Source organism: Apteryx mantelli, chromosome 2 (assembly GCF_036417845.1).
Source record: "Apteryx mantelli isolate bAptMan1 chromosome 2, bAptMan1.hap1, whole genome shotgun sequence".
NCBI classification, from domain to species: Eukaryota; Metazoa; Chordata; class Aves; order Apterygiformes; family Apterygidae; genus Apteryx; species Apteryx mantelli.
Genome location: NC_089979.1, coordinates 158,898,814 through 158,917,307, shown reverse-complemented (window position 1 = coordinate 158,917,307; position 18,494 = coordinate 158,898,814). Strand labels below are relative to the sequence as shown.

At 42.5% G+C, this 18,494-nt stretch overlaps 1 protein-coding gene across 1 annotated transcript in view; it reads right to left on the bottom strand.

Moving 5' to 3' along the window:
• VIPR2 (vasoactive intestinal peptide receptor 2) overlaps positions 1-11,088 on the bottom strand; it is a 60,300-nt gene extending 49,212 nt beyond the window's left edge. The window contains exons 1-2 of the mRNA XM_067292525.1: positions 11,038-11,088; positions 7,866-7,968 (exon numbers count right to left, since the gene is read on the bottom strand). Of these exons, the coding sequence (XP_067148626.1) occupies positions 7,866-7,968; positions 11,038-11,088 (154 nt within the window). The remainder of the gene's footprint in view (positions 1-7,865; positions 7,969-11,037) is intronic.
• Between the last annotated feature and the right edge of the window lie 7,406 nt (positions 11,089-18,494).

The following is an 18,494-nucleotide window of genomic DNA, read 5'->3' as shown; positions in this document are numbered from 1 at the left end:
TGACATTGCGAATAATATTCTGCACTAGTTTACATGGGATTACTTACTTTATTTGAATGGTCTCTAATGCTTGTGATGCATTTGGAGATGCTTCAGAATGAAAGATAACGTAACAGATTATAAACTGCATTGTGTTTCTCATTTTTCAGTTTATGTAATATTGACATCACGTTCTTCATCCTGCTCTCTGATATCCATTCCTTGAGCAGCAAGTTTGCCTACCTATATGTGTTTCTTCATCCATAAAAACGTGTAACACTGGATTTGTACTGGAAAGGTTTTACATAAACATTTTATTCGTATATTAACCACTAGGTGGCACCTTGCATTTGGGTTTAAAATTTGCCAATTCAAAGAGAGTTTAGCACTTTTTAAACCAAGTGTGAGCGATACACAAAATAAAGTGAAAGGCCTTTGAAAATGAGCGAGGAAGTTTTCAACCAGTCCATGGTTTGTTTTTCGAACAGGGAAACATTTTTGATTTTTGTGCTCAACTTGACAAAGCAGAAGCAACCTCACCTCTTCTGGGCAATGTCTTCCAGACTGTAGGTCTGAACAGCACAAGATGTAATTTAGGCTGCATGAGAATTTACAAAAGTATACGGGCTGAAATTCTTTTTGCATTTTTACACTAACAAGAAAGGCAGGCAAAAGAGGGGGTAGAGAAACAAAGAGATAGTAAATTGGAAGCAAAGCAAATGTACAGCAGAATGGCTAAAAGTGCTGATAGTAAGAAGATGGTGATAACAACACTACTGCTCCAAGCTACGTTGCTACAATCATTTTCCATCTACTTTTGCTAGGGCCCTGAGTGCACTAATAGGCTTTAATGGCCCTGACCAGCCTCACCGGGGACCCCCCCACACCCCCTGCCCATTTAAGCTCAGGCCTTCAGCAATGTTTTAGGTGCCTCTTTGTCCAGCTTCATCACAGCCATACCCATCCCTGACTAGGGGCCTCACTGATCCAGACCCAACCTGCGCGTGATCGTCTGGCCTCGGCCCCACGGCAGTGCCCGATGCTGGAGCTGGGGCTGCCCCAGTTCCCCCTGGCAGCCCCACTCCTTCGGGGCGGTGGGACAAGCCCCACAGCCAGGCCCAGCCGTGCCCCACCAGGACCCCCTGCAGCTCCCAGCTCCCCTCCTGTAGGAGCTGCCAGTCCCTACGGTGCCCTGACAACTTTACCCTTGCTGAGTTCAAGAGAAAAGGAAAACACAGGCTGCAAAGTGGTCGACAAGGAGCTCCAGTACACCTACATCGATCTAAAGCACCATTGCGCAATTGCACAGAGGATGCGCAACCTCTGATTGCTCAGAAATGCTGAGGAAATGCAAGCACAAACTTTTTTTTAATTACAGATCAACAAAAGTTGCACATTCATAGCAAGTAAGTTTGGGAAAGCTACTGTATACATCACATTTAATTAGTTAATCAGAATGACGAAACAAATAGACTTTGTCCTATATTTACCTAAAATACTTACTTTTTACGGATGTTAAAAGCCAGTCCTATAACAAGGACTGGCAAAAATACTGTTACTAAGACTTCTTGGGGGATTACTGTGTTTTCCTTAAATGAAAAATTTCAGACAAAAAGCCTTATTTCCAGTTTCCCACCAGAAAACCAAACATCTATGAGCCTTTTTTTAAAAAAAGAAAATATAATTTATATACTTTTAGGGTACTGTAATGAAACGTGGAAGTTCCAGCTGAAAACTTTGGGTAAAAAAATTCCATCAAAAATTTCCAGCAAGTAAATCAGGTTTTCCAATTACATAAAATGCTCCTTGGAGACAACAGCATTTGTCTTTGTATGAATAGATGGCCCTCCGATCTTGCCATAAGAATGTCATTTTCTATTATATTGGACAGATATTCATGGGTTTACAGTCAAAGCTGTAAGGGGTACATACCTACATCTTTGCACTGTCCTAATTTAGACATTCCCTATGTTGTTCATAAAATAATATTAAGTACCAACCTTCTGTTCATATAAAACCCATCACAAAATATTAGAAGTCTCTGTAGAGAAAAAAGTTTCTAGACTGTGTGCTATTTGTTGTATTAGCTTGAGCTTACTTAATGCTTTGGTATTCATTTTCAGGATTGCTGTGGTATTTGAACTTTGGATGTCATGATTGCCATGGCCAAAGCTGCCTCTACCAGGATTCAAGAGCAAGACTATGTGGGGGCAATTTTCCCTTCAGAATCTTCCCCAAAACAAAATAAACTCCCTTATGGCCATGCAATTTCCTTTTTCAGCGCTCCAAATGCCGTTTATTGAAGTCCACTGATGAATTTCTACTTACCTGTTGCAGGGCAGAAATTTTAAATCTTCAAAACTGTAGAATGTCATCTGTAGCCACATGTTGCTTTCCTTCCTTCCAAAAAGGTGTGCTATTGTCACTCTTCATAGCCTTTATGATGTGAGATTTGGAATGAGGCTGACCAACACATTTTCTTGGTCTTCACTGTTTATTTCCTGTCATTTAGTTTTCAGTATGCAACTATGCTTCCCATAACTCCTTTAATTTAAGGTTCTTTCTCACCCACTGCTCAGCCTCCTCAAAAGACTAGCCACCTCATTCATTTCTGCCCTCAAATAATTATGTATAGCTTCCACCAAAGACCAAAAGTTGTCAACATCATGGAGATGGACACAATATTATGGGTTTCGTTAATGATGACAGTTTATTAATGAAATTGCATAAATTGACAAACATTCAAAGCAAGCTCCCCACAGCTCCTTAAATACTTGTAAAAAATGCATGAACCAAAAAGTAGCAGGATGCCTGTACTACAGTTATGAAAGCAGCAGCACAGAGATTAGAGACAGCTGAAGTTGTCCTGCCAAGAGCTACAGGAGCTGCATGAAAGAAAGCTTCAAGAACCCACTACCTCATTGAATTCTACATTTAACTCTACTTCAGACAACTCTAAACAACACTTCAGTCTGAACTACTGACTCATTTTACTGAGAAAATGGCTGCAAAAAACCCCAGACAATGATGGAACACTTTGATGAGACTGAGCACTTCAGCTTTCCTGGGAGGATTAAGAACCTTTGAGGAGATTGGTCCATATCCATTTTTCTTTCTCACATAGCAAGAAAGAGGCTTCATCTGGCTTTATGTAATTCTCTTGCACTTCTACTGATGTGGAGGACAGAGTGATCTTCAGGTTGGCATAGCTATACTCACTGTCAGTCCTTCATTCATGCCATATATGAACACATGCTTAAACACAAGATAGGGATCTCTCTCTTACTGGAGAGATAAACCTAACAACAAGGATTAATTAGATAAACTAACTTTTGGATAACTTGCAACAGTTCTATCATTCGAGTATTTATCCTGCCATTCTGAAGAGTATTCTGAAAGATGTGCTGTATTTTTCCACAAGACCCTAAGGGTGGTGCTAGAATCACTGAGTGAAATTCTACTCATGGTGTAATTCAGGAGATCAGATTAGATAGTGACATTGGTCCCTCTTGCTTTAAATTTATGAATAAGTGAGAGTATCCTTTTGGTAGTCCTGTCTGTTTTAATTTTCTGTTACTTGCTGCATTATGAAGCCGCTCTTTGAAAGGTTTATGAAATTGTTCTGTGCAAATTCTTTCCAAAGCCATTTCTCTTTCTGTCTATATCCCTTCCCTAAAATTAAGATGTCGTATCTAAAATTAAAAATGTTATCTGGCATATGGGTCTCACAAAAACACATTTGGAAAGCAAGAGCTGAAAAGACTGATTTAACTGTGCAGCCACTCAGTCCAAAATGAATCAAAAAAAATTCGACTTCATTTTTTCCATAATGAAATCTTTTCATAACTTTTTGTTACAGAAACCTGTTATAAAGCCTATCAATATATTTTTAATGGATGTGAATTTTAAAATTTTTCACCATGAGATTTCACTTTTCATTTAAAGGTGAATGGAATGAATCAATTACTTCATAAGGTAAAATTCTAAATACCAAATAAAGACAAAAATTTGCAGTTAGCTGATTTTTAGGTACTTTCAACCTTTTTTATTGGGAGCTTCCTTTTTTTTGGTAAGAGTACAAGTCATGCAGAATTGGTAAAAGATCAAATTATGTTTTCCTCTATGAAACTCAAAATCCATAGCTATTATGAACAACTTAGAATGGAATATATCCGTCCTCCATAAATGAGAGCACAAAAAAATCCTATCCTAGGCTTCCAGCTTATGTACAACTACATCCATATCATAGGTGTCAAATTATAGAAGGAAGGAGAAAAACAGATGTGGATGGAAGCTAATGCAGTCTTCATGAAATAAACATCCAGATTTGCTAGAATTCACTAAAGAGAGGTAGGTGGTGCCACAGATCTCTGGAGAGTGACTTTCTTCCCTAAGTTGAGTGTAATGCTCTCCACTACCCAAAGAGTATGTGCTAATGCCTAAAATTACCCCAAAGTGTGTAAAGCAGGAGGTCTGCATTGCTGTCTGAGAGTCTGAGGTTAGCAAATGAGTAGAATTTTGACAGACTGGGTCCTGTGCTTTTAATATATCTTTAACATTGTTCAGAGGATATATATACCGTATCAATACAATGTTTCTTAGCAAAACACACTATTGTTTTGTTAAGCCATGAAGTAAGCAGGGCCTTCATGGAATTCATAGTCAATGATTTTAGCAGCACTACAGAAAATACTGAATGAAATTCTTCAGCCTGTGTTATGAGGCAGCTCAGGTAAGATAACTCTAACATTGGTTTATGTTGTCAAAAAATACCAAAACAGCCTTTAAACCTTTCCTTTATGTCTCCCCAGCTGACGTGAAAGTATTAGATAAGGTATTCCATAAATAATTGTCTTCCAGGCCAAAGGAGAAGCTGCCTATCCCGTAAAATTTGGACCCTCCATTATTCAGTAGCCGTGCAGGCCCATCAAGTTCTGCAGCATGACATGCAGAGATGTGAAAGCTTCTTAGGTACCCATAAGTCAATGTAAAAATTCCCACTCATTTTGACAATGGAGGCCCAAGCCTCCAGTAGACAAACTCAGTGAACATTTATTTCCAAATTCTGTCCAGCAACTTCCATTGGATTTCATTATAGCTTCTGCGATGCAGGTAACACATACTAAAGTTAGTCAGAAAAGCATGACAAGGGCTGTATAACCATCTTTCCCTTTCAGGAAAAAAAAAGAAGTAGGTTTTATTGTAATGGATTTATTGTAATGAATTATCTTTCAAATGTAATAGAAGTTTTACATGTGGAGCTTAGACTTGGACTAGTTCCAACTTGCCGATTTTCATTAGTTCTTCTCTGTCAGCAGTCAGAGTATCACTGTGACAATCTGCATATCTCTGTTCCAAAGACTCCCTACATTTTTGAATGTACATAGAGTTTATTGGTAAAAAAGGACACAGGGAGAAAGCTTTTTTTAAGGACATACAAATGAGTATTTTTAAACACAGGCTCATCTGGACAGGTTCTTGGTGATGCTGTCCGTGACATGAAGCATAGGATAAATTCTCCTAGCATATTAAACATACAGTTTCTAAGATGGGTTCACTACCTCAGGAGCTTTATTCCAGTCTCCTACAAAATGGAATATTCCATTAGTTTCAGCCAGGCATTCAATTAAATGTATAAATCCTTCCACTGCTGTTTTATCTCTACCTGCAGGACTGAATCAACAGCATCAGACACACTGTCTCCTTCCATAACATGAAGTTCTTATAAGGCAGTTTGCCTTCAGGAGGCCACTGTCTTTCAAGTGAAAGTAAGCTTTCAAGAACCTATTGACAGAATCGACTCTTTCGTTTCCCAGAAAAGTCAAAATGAAACTGGTGCTCATCACAAGCATATTCTTAGAGCAGCCCAGCATCTGGGATCACAAAACTGAATCTTGAAGCAAGCTGACTTCCAAAGCCTTAAAATCTCTAATAGTGAATTTATTAATTCAAGACTTAATTCATTAAGCATGACTAGTAATTATTTCTCCATCTGGCTTTACACTGGTATTATTTATGTAACAGCCATCTCTCTTTACCACTCATATAAATAAAAAATCTAAATGTAGATGAATTATTCCAGTAACATTTTGTTTGGAAAAGATATTCATGCAAATGATTCACTGTTATTATAATTTTTCTAATTACTAATCTGGATTAATCAAAAGGAGAAATGATAGTAAAATATAAACTGCTGATGATCCTTTTAATTATTTTATTGTAGACAAATTGATATTGAAGTATGCACTGAGGGAGCTACACATTCAAATCAAGAAGAGAGATGGAGAAAGGATCATGAGTTGAGACTCATGTTTATGCTTAAGGGGCACTGAAGATGGCAGGTCCCTGGGGGACCATAATCTTCTTCAGAAGCACATTCTAAAGGGACTGAATATGGAAAAAGACATATCCTATGTATCACCTAGTCAGCCAAGGAAATAACTGCACTGCAAGAGCTGTAGTCCTCCAAGGATCCCAGTTACTCTGAGATAATAAGTACCTGGACTACAATACCAAAATGCAGGACATTGATGAGATTTATGGCTTTGTAGAACTAATTTGAAATTAAATATTTCCAGTTACTTTGAAAGGATTTTGACAATGGAAGTTAATGATTAGTTTTAGTTGTATCATTATTTTGTTAAAATCAAAAATTTATTTTAAACTGAAAAATTTAAAGTTGCCTTTATAAATATTTTTAACATCTAAAATTTCTTTCCCGTTTTTTCTAAGTCTCTCTGGAAGCCGACTCTTTCCCCTCAATGTTATACATGTTATCAGAGGAGTACTGGACAGGTAACATATGCAAGCACTTCAAGAAGCACTTCTACCCTCTCACCAGTAGGGGCAGAGAGAGTGCTTTTTGCTCACAAGTGTTGCATATGGTTTACAAAAGAAAACTATAAGGTATTGATACCTTCAACACTAAAAATAATAAGATTTAATAAATACATTCTTCCAACTTTCCTAAAAAGCCTAAGACTTTGACTAAATTCTGGCTCAAGGCTGCTATCTAGCTACTTTAATGTTATGGATTTGCTTTTCATTTGCCTTTCTGGATCTATCTATTACCTTCATGCTTTGTTTGCTTGCTGAAAAAATAGCTGTGTCAGCAGCACCAATTTCCAGGGAAAATGTCGTCCTTTTCTGTTTGTTTTCTGATAGTCTTATGTTCTACTCACATGATACTGTAGCAAGAAAATCTAGCAAAAGCTAAAAAAACAAAAACCCAAAGGCTAGTTTTTCCTCTTCCTTCTTTCCTCTCTTAAATTATGATTGACCATATTAGTATCTACGTATCTGTCTATCTAAAGAAAAAATGAAAACAATAAAGTAACACAGTAAATTTGTTTTTTGACTGTAACACCACTGTCCAATTTTGCTTTCACATGACCCTATGGGCTTCTGAGGATGAATCTGATCTTCTGCCTAAAATGTCTTCTCCCCTGGAAACCCACTGATCATTCTCACCACTTTTTAGAGTAGCATTTTACTTTCAACCAGAGTCAGAGAGAGACACATGGATCCAAGGCTTTCGGTCCCTTTGGTGTTTCCCTGCCCTTTTCCTCAGATATGTTCTTTCCGTTGTCCCCATCATCACAAGCCTGCCTCTCTGCCTGTGAAAAAGTATGAGCAGCAACAGCCTAAACACGAGCGCGTATTTGCTTGCACCTAGTGTCCCGCGCAGTGTGCCCAGCCCAGCACACCTCCCGCCCCTTGCTACAGCTGTACCTTTAACACAAAGACAGCCTGAATTCTGAAATAAATAAAAATTATAAGCACAGTACAGAAAAACTTGGCAACTGCAGCTGAGCCAGCAAAGAAGGGAAAGGGAGAAAACCTCCATTACTTCAGTTGTCTCCACATTACAGCTTATCTTTTCTTACCTCTGTAGTCCACTGGTTTGGCATTCTTTAGGAGCTCCATGCACCTTGTTTCCTCCTTATGAATCTCCAGGTGAAATCTGCATTCTGGATGGACGCCATTCACCTGTTCCAAGTTAACAAACATGCCATGGTGTGGAAGCACTAATTAAAGGGTTTTATGAAGGATGCAACTACCTACAATGAAAACCACAACTTTAACTGGTACTATTTTCGCCCAAGTATATGCTAGGCATTTTACAGACACAGTCATTGCCCATTTTAACTTCTCACGCTTTGACTTTTCAAAACAAAATGTTAAAATAATGCACTACCATAAAAAGAGGCCTCACTGCCTCCTTCTTGTAGCATTCCAAAGCCAACTGTCATTAAAAAGAGAATTCCTAACTTCCTAGTGCATTCACCAACATCGTTTACTGAGACTTTCTTCCTCTGGAAAAACTGAGTTAATCTGCGCTCTGTAATAGCGAGACTGAAGCAAGAAAGCAAACGCATTTGTTCTTTTGCTTTTGTATTAAGTTAGCAAAGCTGAAAGTTTAATATGAATCACAGAATGTGAAAACTGATCAGATTGTGCTATCTTTGACATGGTAAATTTTGCTTTTCTTCCCTTTTTCCCAACGTACATTTTATCTCCTAAAGGCCCCAGAGCTTGACTATTGGATTCAAGCAAGCGCTACACAGGGGGGAAAAATATATATATATCCTTTTAAAATGAAAACACTACAGGTTTTACTTGCTTACGGTCCTGTCATCAGTTCTGCTCGATTTTCAGAAAGGGTTATTTGTGTCCATGAGAAGGCACAGGGATGTAGCAGATATGGGGAGACAAGACACAGGGAAGTTGCACTGAAGTCGACTCAGCCCAACAAGAATGTGGAGTTCATAAGAAACTGTATGGGAGAAACGACTGAGCAAGAAGATGACAAATGGGAAAGTGCGAATGTCACTGGATTTAACGGGATAGTGAGACTAGACCAAATAAAACAAGAACATAATGAAATAAGATGTGAATATGCTGTGCTTCAGTCATCTGTGTACTTCTTAGTTACAAAGAGTGGTTTTCTCTCTCTCAAAGTTTCTTTCCTCTTTTCTTTCTCTCTCCTGCTTTTTCTGGGAGAGACTTAACAGCAGAATCTTGTAATAGTCTCTAATTTGTGAGACATTATTTTTCCAAAATGACAATACTTATTTAATTAAGCTATAATGCAGGCCCCAGAACCCACAACCCAGGGCTGAGCACCTGGTTATGCTATAGTCTGCTTGCAGGCAAGCTACTGGCACTTTTCAAAATACAGCTCAATAGCCCTAAGCGTAGTAGCAGGAGCTATTAGGAAAACTCATGAAAATCTGCCTGTTCTTCTCCAAATGTCTCATTTCCCCTTTACAAAATGAGAACCTCACTTCCTTTTCACCCATCCTTTCTCTATTTTGACTATTTAAATTATATCCTTTCAGGGCAGAATTTTCAACAGCAAATTTGTACACAGCCTTAACATAAATTAGGATTTCTAATAGTTAGCATAGAAATTTCAAAATTAAACTGAAAATACCTGCATTTTGTAATGTATTATCTGCCTTTCAGATAGCTCCCAAATGCCCATGTAAATGAAATGTTTTATAATGAATTCTTCTTTTGAATAACATATTTTGAAAAAAAATAATTTTTGCCAATTTGCAAAAATTCAGTAACTGACAAGAGGTCTCCTACTCCTCAAAAAAAAAAAAAAAATATATATATTTATAATTAGTGGCACTTGGAAAGTTAGATTCCAGTAAATAGGAATTTTAACTAAATGAGGGGTAAAACAAAGTAGCTGCTTCAGTGAAGAAACCTGTAAAACAAGTGACTTCTCTCATTTTTATCGAAGAACTGTAAGTTTCCCAATACCAATAATCTGATACAGAAGATTACTTTGAGAAGATAAATTTGGTAGTACTCTAAGATAATGCAATGTTACTTTGCAAACACTGAGCACACGCCAAACAGTAATATACTTTCTTCTAATACATAGTCCCGTTTAGTTCAGATGTACTTCAGGTTAAAGGGACGTAGGGTTCGAGACTATGTGGCACTGACCATATCCCAAAACACATCGAGAGCCCTGAAATGGATTTTGAGGGCACTCGCCACCTCCCAGGGCTGCTCTGATCTTTCCATCCTTCCTTCCCACCGCTCTATTCAAGGACAGATTACTTTTCGTAAGTAATGAATACAGAACTGTGCCGCCTATTGCAAAGATACATCGTTAGCTGGAAAGCCAGCTGAAGAGTCTCACAGCGTTTTTAACAGCAGAACAATTTTTAAGGCATCCGAAACAGCAATTTGAGCAGAAAAACGTTTCTTCTATCAAGAATTTTACATTCAGCACCAGCGCGGTTTCCCAGCTTGGGTGGAAATGAGCTGTGATTTTAAGTTCATGATACCGAAAGGCGGAAGGGCTCAGGGCGCACCTTCTCCTTGTAACTCCTGTTTCGAGCAGCGTTACACACTTTTGCCAGCAACCGAGGAAAACTTAAGAACATAAAGATGTAGGAGGCAGACACCCTGCATCTAGAGATTTTAATCCCCGAATATTTTATGCTATTATTGCAGAAGAGGAATTAAAGAGGAACTAACGACGCAGTATTTCCTCCCATATCCTAATTTCCAGCGATCCTCCGGACCGCACCGGAGCGGCGCGAAGACTCCGCGAGAGGAGCCGCGGGCTCCCTCACCAGAGCGGCAGCGAGGGCTGCCGCACCCTTAGCCCCTCTTTCCACACGTTTTAAGCCGTCTAGGGAAATAAAGGGGGGGGGGGAGCACCTCGGGGCTCCGGTCACGGGCCAGGCAGGCAGAGGCGGGCTGCGCCGGGGGCTGCCCCGCGCCCGCCGCTCGCGGGAAGGCGAAACAAGCGGCAGTTGGGCGACTGCCGCCGCCGCCCGCGGGGCGACCTGGCGCCGGGTCCCCTCGGCGCTGCCGGATCGGGCCCGGCTCCGGCCCTGGCCCCTGCCCCGCGCTGCCCCCGCGGCGGCGCCGCCCGGCGCTGAGGGGACCCGGCGGCGCGGTCAGTCACCACACGAGGGGCGCGCGCGCGCTCGGCAGCCGGCGCCCCCCGCCTGCCGGAGCCGCGGGAGGAGGCTGCGAGGGACGCGGACAGCTGGCGGGAGGCAGCGGCTCCGCGGGGCGACTTACCCGTGCCAGGCTCCAGCAGAGGGACAACAGGAGGAGCGGCAGGTTCCTCATGCCCGCCGAGCGCCGGCGGGCCCCGCCGAAGCCGCCGAGCAGGAGCCGGGTCCCGGGGCGGCACCATAGGGGCCGCCGCGCTGCCGGGGAGCCGCGCCGCGCCGAGCCCCCCCGCCCCGCGGGCGGCCGCCGCCCTGCGGCTGGAGGCGGCTCCCGCACCTGCCCCGCAGCTCCCGGCCCCGGCTGCGCCCTGCCCGCCGCCGCCTCCGGGCTCGCGGCTCCTCCTCTGCACCCCGGCTCGCCTCCCTCCCGCGTCTCCGCAGCCCCTCCGCTCCGCCGCCTTTTCTCCTCCTTCCTCCCTCCGCCCGCCCGCCGCGAGGGTGCGAGCCGGACCCCGGCCCTCACACCCTGCCCCTCCGCCCGCCCTCGCCGCGCCGCCGCCGGCGTTTCCTCCCCTCCGCCTGCCGCGGGGCCGACGAGCCCCTCGTCCCCCGCGGGGGCGTCCCGAGGGGCCGGGGAGCCCCCTCGTCCCCCGCGGAGGCGTCCCGAGAGGCCGGCGAGCCCCCTCGTCCCCCGCGGAGGCGTCCCGAGGGGCCCGGAAGCCCCCTCGTCCCCCGCGGAGGTGTCCCGAGAGGCCGGGAAGCCCCCTCGTCCCCCGCGGAGGCGTCCCGAGGGGCCCGGAAGCCCCCTCGTCCCCCGCGGAGGCATCCCGAGGGGCCGGGGAGCCCCCTCGTCCCCCGCGGAGGCGTCCCGAGAGGCCGGCGAGCCCCCTCGTCCCCTGCGGAGGCGTCCCGAGGGGTCCGGAAGCCCCCTCGTCCCCCGCAGAGGTGTCCCGAGGGGCCGGGGAGCCCCCTTGTCCCCCGCGGAGGCGTCCCGAGAGGCCGGGAAGCCCACTCGTCTCCTGCGGAGGCGTCCCGAGGGGCCCGGAAGCCCCCTCGTCCCCCGCAGAGGCGTCCCGAGGGGCCGGGGAGCCCCCTTGTCCCCCGCGGAGGCGTCCCGAGAGGCCAGGAAGCCCCCTCGTCTCCTGCGGAGGCGTCCCGAGGGGCCCGGAAGCCCCCTCGTCCCCCGCGGAGGTGTCCCGAGGGGCCAGGAAGCCCCCTCGTCTCCTGCGGAGGCGTCCCGAGGGGCCGGGGAGCCCCCTCGTCCCCCGCGGAGGCGTCCCAAGAGGCCGGCGAGCCCCCTCGTCTCCTGCGGACGTGTCCTGAGGGGCCCAAGGAGCTGCTCATCTCCCATGGAGGCATCTGTAGGGGCCCGCGGAGCTCCTCGTCCCCCACAGACGTGTCCCGAGGGGCCTGAGAAGCCCCCTCATCTCCCACGGACATGTCCCGAGGAGCCCCCTTGTCTCCTGCAGACGTGTCTCGAGGGGCCCAAGAAGCCCCCTTGTCTCCTGCAGACACATCTCAAGGGGGTCGAGGGTCTATCCCGACCTCACAGGCCCTGCTGCCCTCCCAAACCACCAAGATTTGGGCTCGTCTGCCCCTAGACCAGGCACACACCAACCCACAAGCCTGTGTGTGGTGGATGATGGCAGGGTCAGCCTTGTTGCAGGGCAGATAGGCATCCATATCCCAAAATCTTCCCCCCCTCCCAGCTGTTTTTCTCAAGGCCTCGGTAGAAGACCCAGCAGTTAGGGCGACCTCATATTATTGCCTGGCAATTTACACCAGGCATGAGCCTCGGTTTTGCCTCGCAAGGCTTATAAAATATATAATTAAGCAGCATTGGTGTTGACCCGTGCCTGTTGTCATAGAAAAAGCAGAGTTTATTTGCTGGCTTTTCGTTGAAAATGAGAATAAATTAGAATCCTCTTTCTGCTGTCTTGAATATGCTGTAATTTAAGTGCCAGATATTAAAAGGGACTGAGTGGGCAACACACTATTATCTCTTAAATAGTGTTATGCCACCTGAAATGGACAGCTATTAGAAAAAAAGGACACTTCTGGTATGAAGCTGAAGAGAATTTTCATAATTTTTTAATACATTTACAAAATTTCTCTTAACACACTAAGAACAAAGATCTGGTTGCAACTTTGGGGTATCATTGAAAAGAAATGCTACAAACCATAACAAGCAGTGTTATACCTGCATGCTGACGGCGGGGAGAAAAATTAACAAAGAAAGAAAAACGTAGGGCAGCATACAAACAAGTTTTGAGAATATTTTCATTGTAACAGAAACTAGTACCCCTTTGGACTGACATTGATCCTGGGCTCCCAGTTATTTACACGAGCTGTTTGGGGAGGCTCTGAGAGGAGAGTAAAGCACACAGGCTTAGCAAAGGATTTCTTCACCACATTCACTTTGTTCTTAGCAATTACTAAAGCAGTAATTACTAAAGCCTTTCCAAAGCAACAGTCTTAAAACCATTTCTCTAGTCTTATCTATGATAGGAATCTGATGTCTTGTCATTATTTCAAGGCTTTGGAAATCTGTTTTCTCTTTCTTTGAAGTTATGTCTTGCGCTTTGTGATGACTGGCTTCCTGGTAAGAAAGCAGTCCATCTTAAATATAGTCACTCTCATCAGTGGATGAAATTTATACATGTAAGGCTCCTCAGGTACTTCAGCAATAAACCCAACAACAGTCCCTGCTGTCAGGCGGGCTGTCCACCAGTCCGTGAGCTGAGGACACAAGGGTCACCAGACACCAAAACCCCATGTTTGATACTTAGAGCAAATGAGTCATTAGGCTGTTGAAGCTGTGTGTCCTGGGAAACTAATTAACAAATTAGTGTTAACATTCTGTGTAGAAACAGTCTTGGGAACTGTCATCATTATTCCTTTTGTGGAATGACAGAAACTGGTACGTAGGGTATAAGGCCATGTGTCCCAGAACTGGCAAAGAAGTTTTGAAACTTGCCATCTATTCTATCAGAAGATTGTCAAGAGTCAGACTTTTTGTGATGTTTTGTTTTCAATGAATCGGCGTTTTGGGGTGAAAAAAAATTCATTGGAAATTTCTCAGCCATCTCTCCTGTCACTATTACCAATGGCTCTTTGACATGAAAGAGACAACAGATGAAAGAGAGACATCAAACACTAAGATTTTTATTTAGATATAGCTAAGTGCTTTTTTTGCCTGAAAAGAATACAAATTATTGATGGATGAAGCCCAGAAAATACGCTTTAAGTTCTTTTCAGTTAAACATAGCACAGTTCAGTTCCCTGTTATAGCAGATGTAGAAGGGAAAAAAAAAAACAAAGCAAAAAAGAAACTAACACAGCTGTTGATATATAGGGGAATGAGGCTGATATTCTTATGCAGCAGAGAACAGACAGCGTTACAAAGGAAGCAGGAAGGCATATAAATTTAGACATTCGGTGGAGACTTGATGTCATTTCCAAGAATGACTTGGTGAATTTGAAGAAAAGAACAAAGAGATTTTTTGGAGGTGGTGGAGTCATCCATGAGGCACAGACATGGAGGAAAAGGACTGAGTCCAAAAAAAGGAGAGAAACTCCTGTATCCACAAAGGAGGATATCCCTGTGCCAAAGGAGGTGGGACAGGGAAGTACATGCAATTTGATTGAAAAGGATATGATTTTAAATCAATAGAGCCCTGAGAGGGCTGTAGAAATGAAAATGGGAAGTTTAGTGGCTGGGAACAGTGACACAGTGACTAGCAATGCCAAGGTGTTGCAAGCACTCTGCTCCCATAGCAGCCAAAAAGTTTACTCCAATTCCAGCTGTTGGAAAAGTACTGAGACTACCAAAGAGAGGTACATGCCAGTACAGTTACCAGTTACAAGTACTTTCTGCCTGTCCAACTCTCTCTTCAGAGTCCTCTAATACATGGTGTATGCAATAAATAGCCAACAGGACTTTTGGTCAGTCCCCTGGAGAAGAAGCTGACAGCCTTCTGTGTTGAACACTGACATCAAGCCCTTTTAAGTTGATTCTTTATTTAAACTGTGCAGTTCAAGATATTCTGACAATTTGTATTTCATCCACAAATCATGTTCTTGTCATGCATTTTAAGACAAAAAAGCCTTGCTTTCATTGTTTAAAAGGAGTTTTTCTCTTCTTCAGTTATCTAATGTTTACTGTTTACACAATGCATAACATAGAGTTGCCAGAAATCCCCAAACAGTATGTGAAAACTTACATGGATTTTCCTCAAGTCATGTGCACAAGCTGTCTTAGACTAAGTGCCTCTTTCAGGAGTGGCTATCTCTTGAGCTGCTCAAGCTTTTTTATGTGTTTCTAGTCCTGTTTTCTAGACCTCAGAGAGATCTTTTTCTCTCACTTTGTGCAGAATGCACTAAGTCATAGCGCAGAAGGAGTGCTCTTCACACTAAGTCTTTATCAGATATTCCTTAATCTCCCAGATGCACACTGTACTGTCATCCTGCATTTGGTTAGGATTTTTTTTTTTTTTCTGCAGTCCAAATGTCTAGGGGAAGTTTTAATCAGCCATGGAAACAGAGGTTAAAGAGGATTTCCAAGAAAAAGGGAAGGTTTGCTTGTGCCTTTAATGTACATGTTTGTACCTTTTATATTAGAAAAAATGAATGAAAGTTCCCCAAAATTTTAGCATCAGTAATTTCTCTGAACTGTTAACATGGATGACATTACTGAACCTGTTCCAGTGATCAGATCAGTGCACAACAGTGAAGGTGCCTTTTGCATGTTCCAGGCCTGAGTGGGGGCAAACAACATGTGTCCTACTAATGCAAGTGGAGATTCAAATCTTCACCAGGCTCCAGGGGCCTGGTGGCTACAAGACTGCCCGAGGGAGAAACCAAACACCCTTGCTACAGTCCGACAAGTGCAACAGTTGACCTGCCTGCACCAAATGTTCTAGGAGTTGCAGTCAGAGGTGAGGATGATATGCTGGTTCTTCTGAGTAAACAAAAGAAACTCTCATCAATGTACTTCATCTGCAGCTCCAGCAGATGTTCAGAGAAATCCTCCTACTTATTTTGAAGTTTTGCAGTCGTTAGAGGTCATCCTTTGTCTACATAACCCTCTTGAACTCTGTGCTCGTTTCTTAGAGAGAGAAGCAATGCCGTGCAGAGGGAAGGTCTTCTAAGAAAAGGCCATCCTTAAGTGCCATCTCAGCCCTTCCATTCTTTTCCATTTCAGCATCCACAACAGTATCTGCTGTCTCTAGGCACAAAGAGGAGGCTATAGCTGAGGTAACATCTGCTACAGCTGATGCACTAATTACTTCCAAAACTGCTTTTTTGCAATGGCCTGCAAAACTGCAGTTTACCAACAGCAGCATACCAAATACATCCAAACAGTGCTTATTCCTGACCAGCAAAGTAATGATATGAAGAACCATTCATAATGATCTTTCTATAATTTAAAAATAGCTTGGCTACCCCAAAATGTATTTCTGCAGATTAGGAATAAAAAGAAATTACATGAAAAAAAAAAGAAAGAATTACTCTTTTTCTTAAGTGTGCTAAGCTCTGGACTCTTAGACTTTTAAATGGCTTAATTAAGGAGATGCCTGTAACAGGGAAGATTTCAGTTTGGATATGGCACAAGGACATTGGTCACCCTTACCTTAAGTAGATTTTATATATATATATATATAGCGTGTGTATATATTTATATATAGCGTGTGTATATATATATGTGTGTGTAGCGTGTGTGTATATATATATATATATATACACACACACAATAATACTTAGGGTAAAGTATGAAATTTCCTCCTCTGTCCCTCAGATTTATAACATGCTCAAGTCTTTTGTGATTTCAAAAGAATCGGAGGAAATTCCTTTCTTATGAGGAACCTTTCCAGTTTCCTGATCAATGTATTCTACTTTTCCTATTTCCATTTCAAGCAGGTCCTTTCATTAATAGCTATTGGACACATTAAATTAATAGGTATTCTATTGCACTCATATGAGTAGATGAAGTAGAATCTGAACTTTTATATTTATAAATTAAATATAGTGAAAATAATTTGGGTATCTGACATACTGTAAAATAGTTGGCTAATGTCTTGTCAGCTATGATTTATTAGAAGGTCTGATCAGCAATTTTTGAGTCTTTTACTGGACATAAAGAAATCAGATCTTTTTATATCTGAAAAGAAGTATTTTTCTGGTGATATGAAGGGAAAATTGTTCCCATTGATTTTAGGTATATAATGGCTAGTTATTATAATTTTTATATAATTTGAAGTAAGTGATAGACTTTGCCAAAAATCAAGAGGCAAACCCAACAAAACTCAGGAGACTACAGGAAAAATAAACCGACAGAATAGAAGACAAGGCTTTAGAAAAGTAGGGAAAGAATACATATGGAAGGGAAGACAAATGGAAAATAGAATGAACTGCAAGTAGAGTTTATCAAGAAGAGTTTGTACTAGCTTAATCCAATAATTTTCTGTGCTAAGACATGATTTTCTACACAAATAAAATACATTAGATCTGTTCTAGAGAGCCTCCTGTGAAGCATTTGATACATTGCCACAGAAATTACTAGTTAAAATTGAAATGATGAGGCTTAGTGCAAAATTTATTACATGCTCAAAAATGGGGTTAAATAGACCTGACAAGCCATGCTGAAGTGTAAGCAGAAGGATGAAAGAAAGATAACAGTGAAGTCCTCAAAGATCAGGCTGGGGTCCTCTTTTGATATTTTCAGTAATGATTTTCATTTTGAAAAAAACCCTAAAATTTGCTAATGATTCAAGGTGTTCTCAACAGCAAGCAGGGTCTGGGTATCTCACAGAACTGGATCAACTGAAAATGAAGTACGAGAAAAGCAGCGTAAGTTTAATAGTACAGAATAGAAGGTCATGCGCTAAAGAACTATGAACAAGTATTTCCACTAAAAATAAGCTAAAGGGCAACAGCAGGAAATCCTGTGCATACTCACCAGTGTGTAGCAAATATGAGTATGAATGTGACATTGCTGTGAAAAAGAAATACACTCTTAGGACATAGAGAAGAAAGACTTGCCATAGAGTTAGAAAAGTAATGGTGTAAATGAAGTAAAGCACAAAGGACTGGTCAGACCTCATCTGTTGCACTGTATGGAGTTTTAGCAATCCACACTCAAGAAAGATGAATTCAGCAGGTGCAGAGCAAGGAATGAAGATCTAGGTATATTAGAGAAAAGCTTGGTTCAGTACCCTGGTAAAACATAAACTAAGATGGAATATGTCACCAAAGAATGGACCTGTGTAGACTAAATTTGGCAGAAAAACAGGTGGATTGACCTAGGTGAAAGGAAGTGTATGGACTGCTGGCCAGGTAGCTGTTCTAGACAAGTATTTAATAGTGAGGGTAAAAAAAGAAATTGTTTTTCAAGATAGAACCTGGTCAGCCTGTGAAAAGGATTTGGTAATACGGCTCTGTGCACCAACAATAGACAAGACTTCTTACAATTCTGGAGGTCTTCTCCAGACCCATACCCTATTTTGTGGTAAACAGTCCCTCTCCAAATTTTTGCGTCAAAATTACTGTTCTCTGGAAAATAGGTTGCTGAGTTTTTTGGCCTTT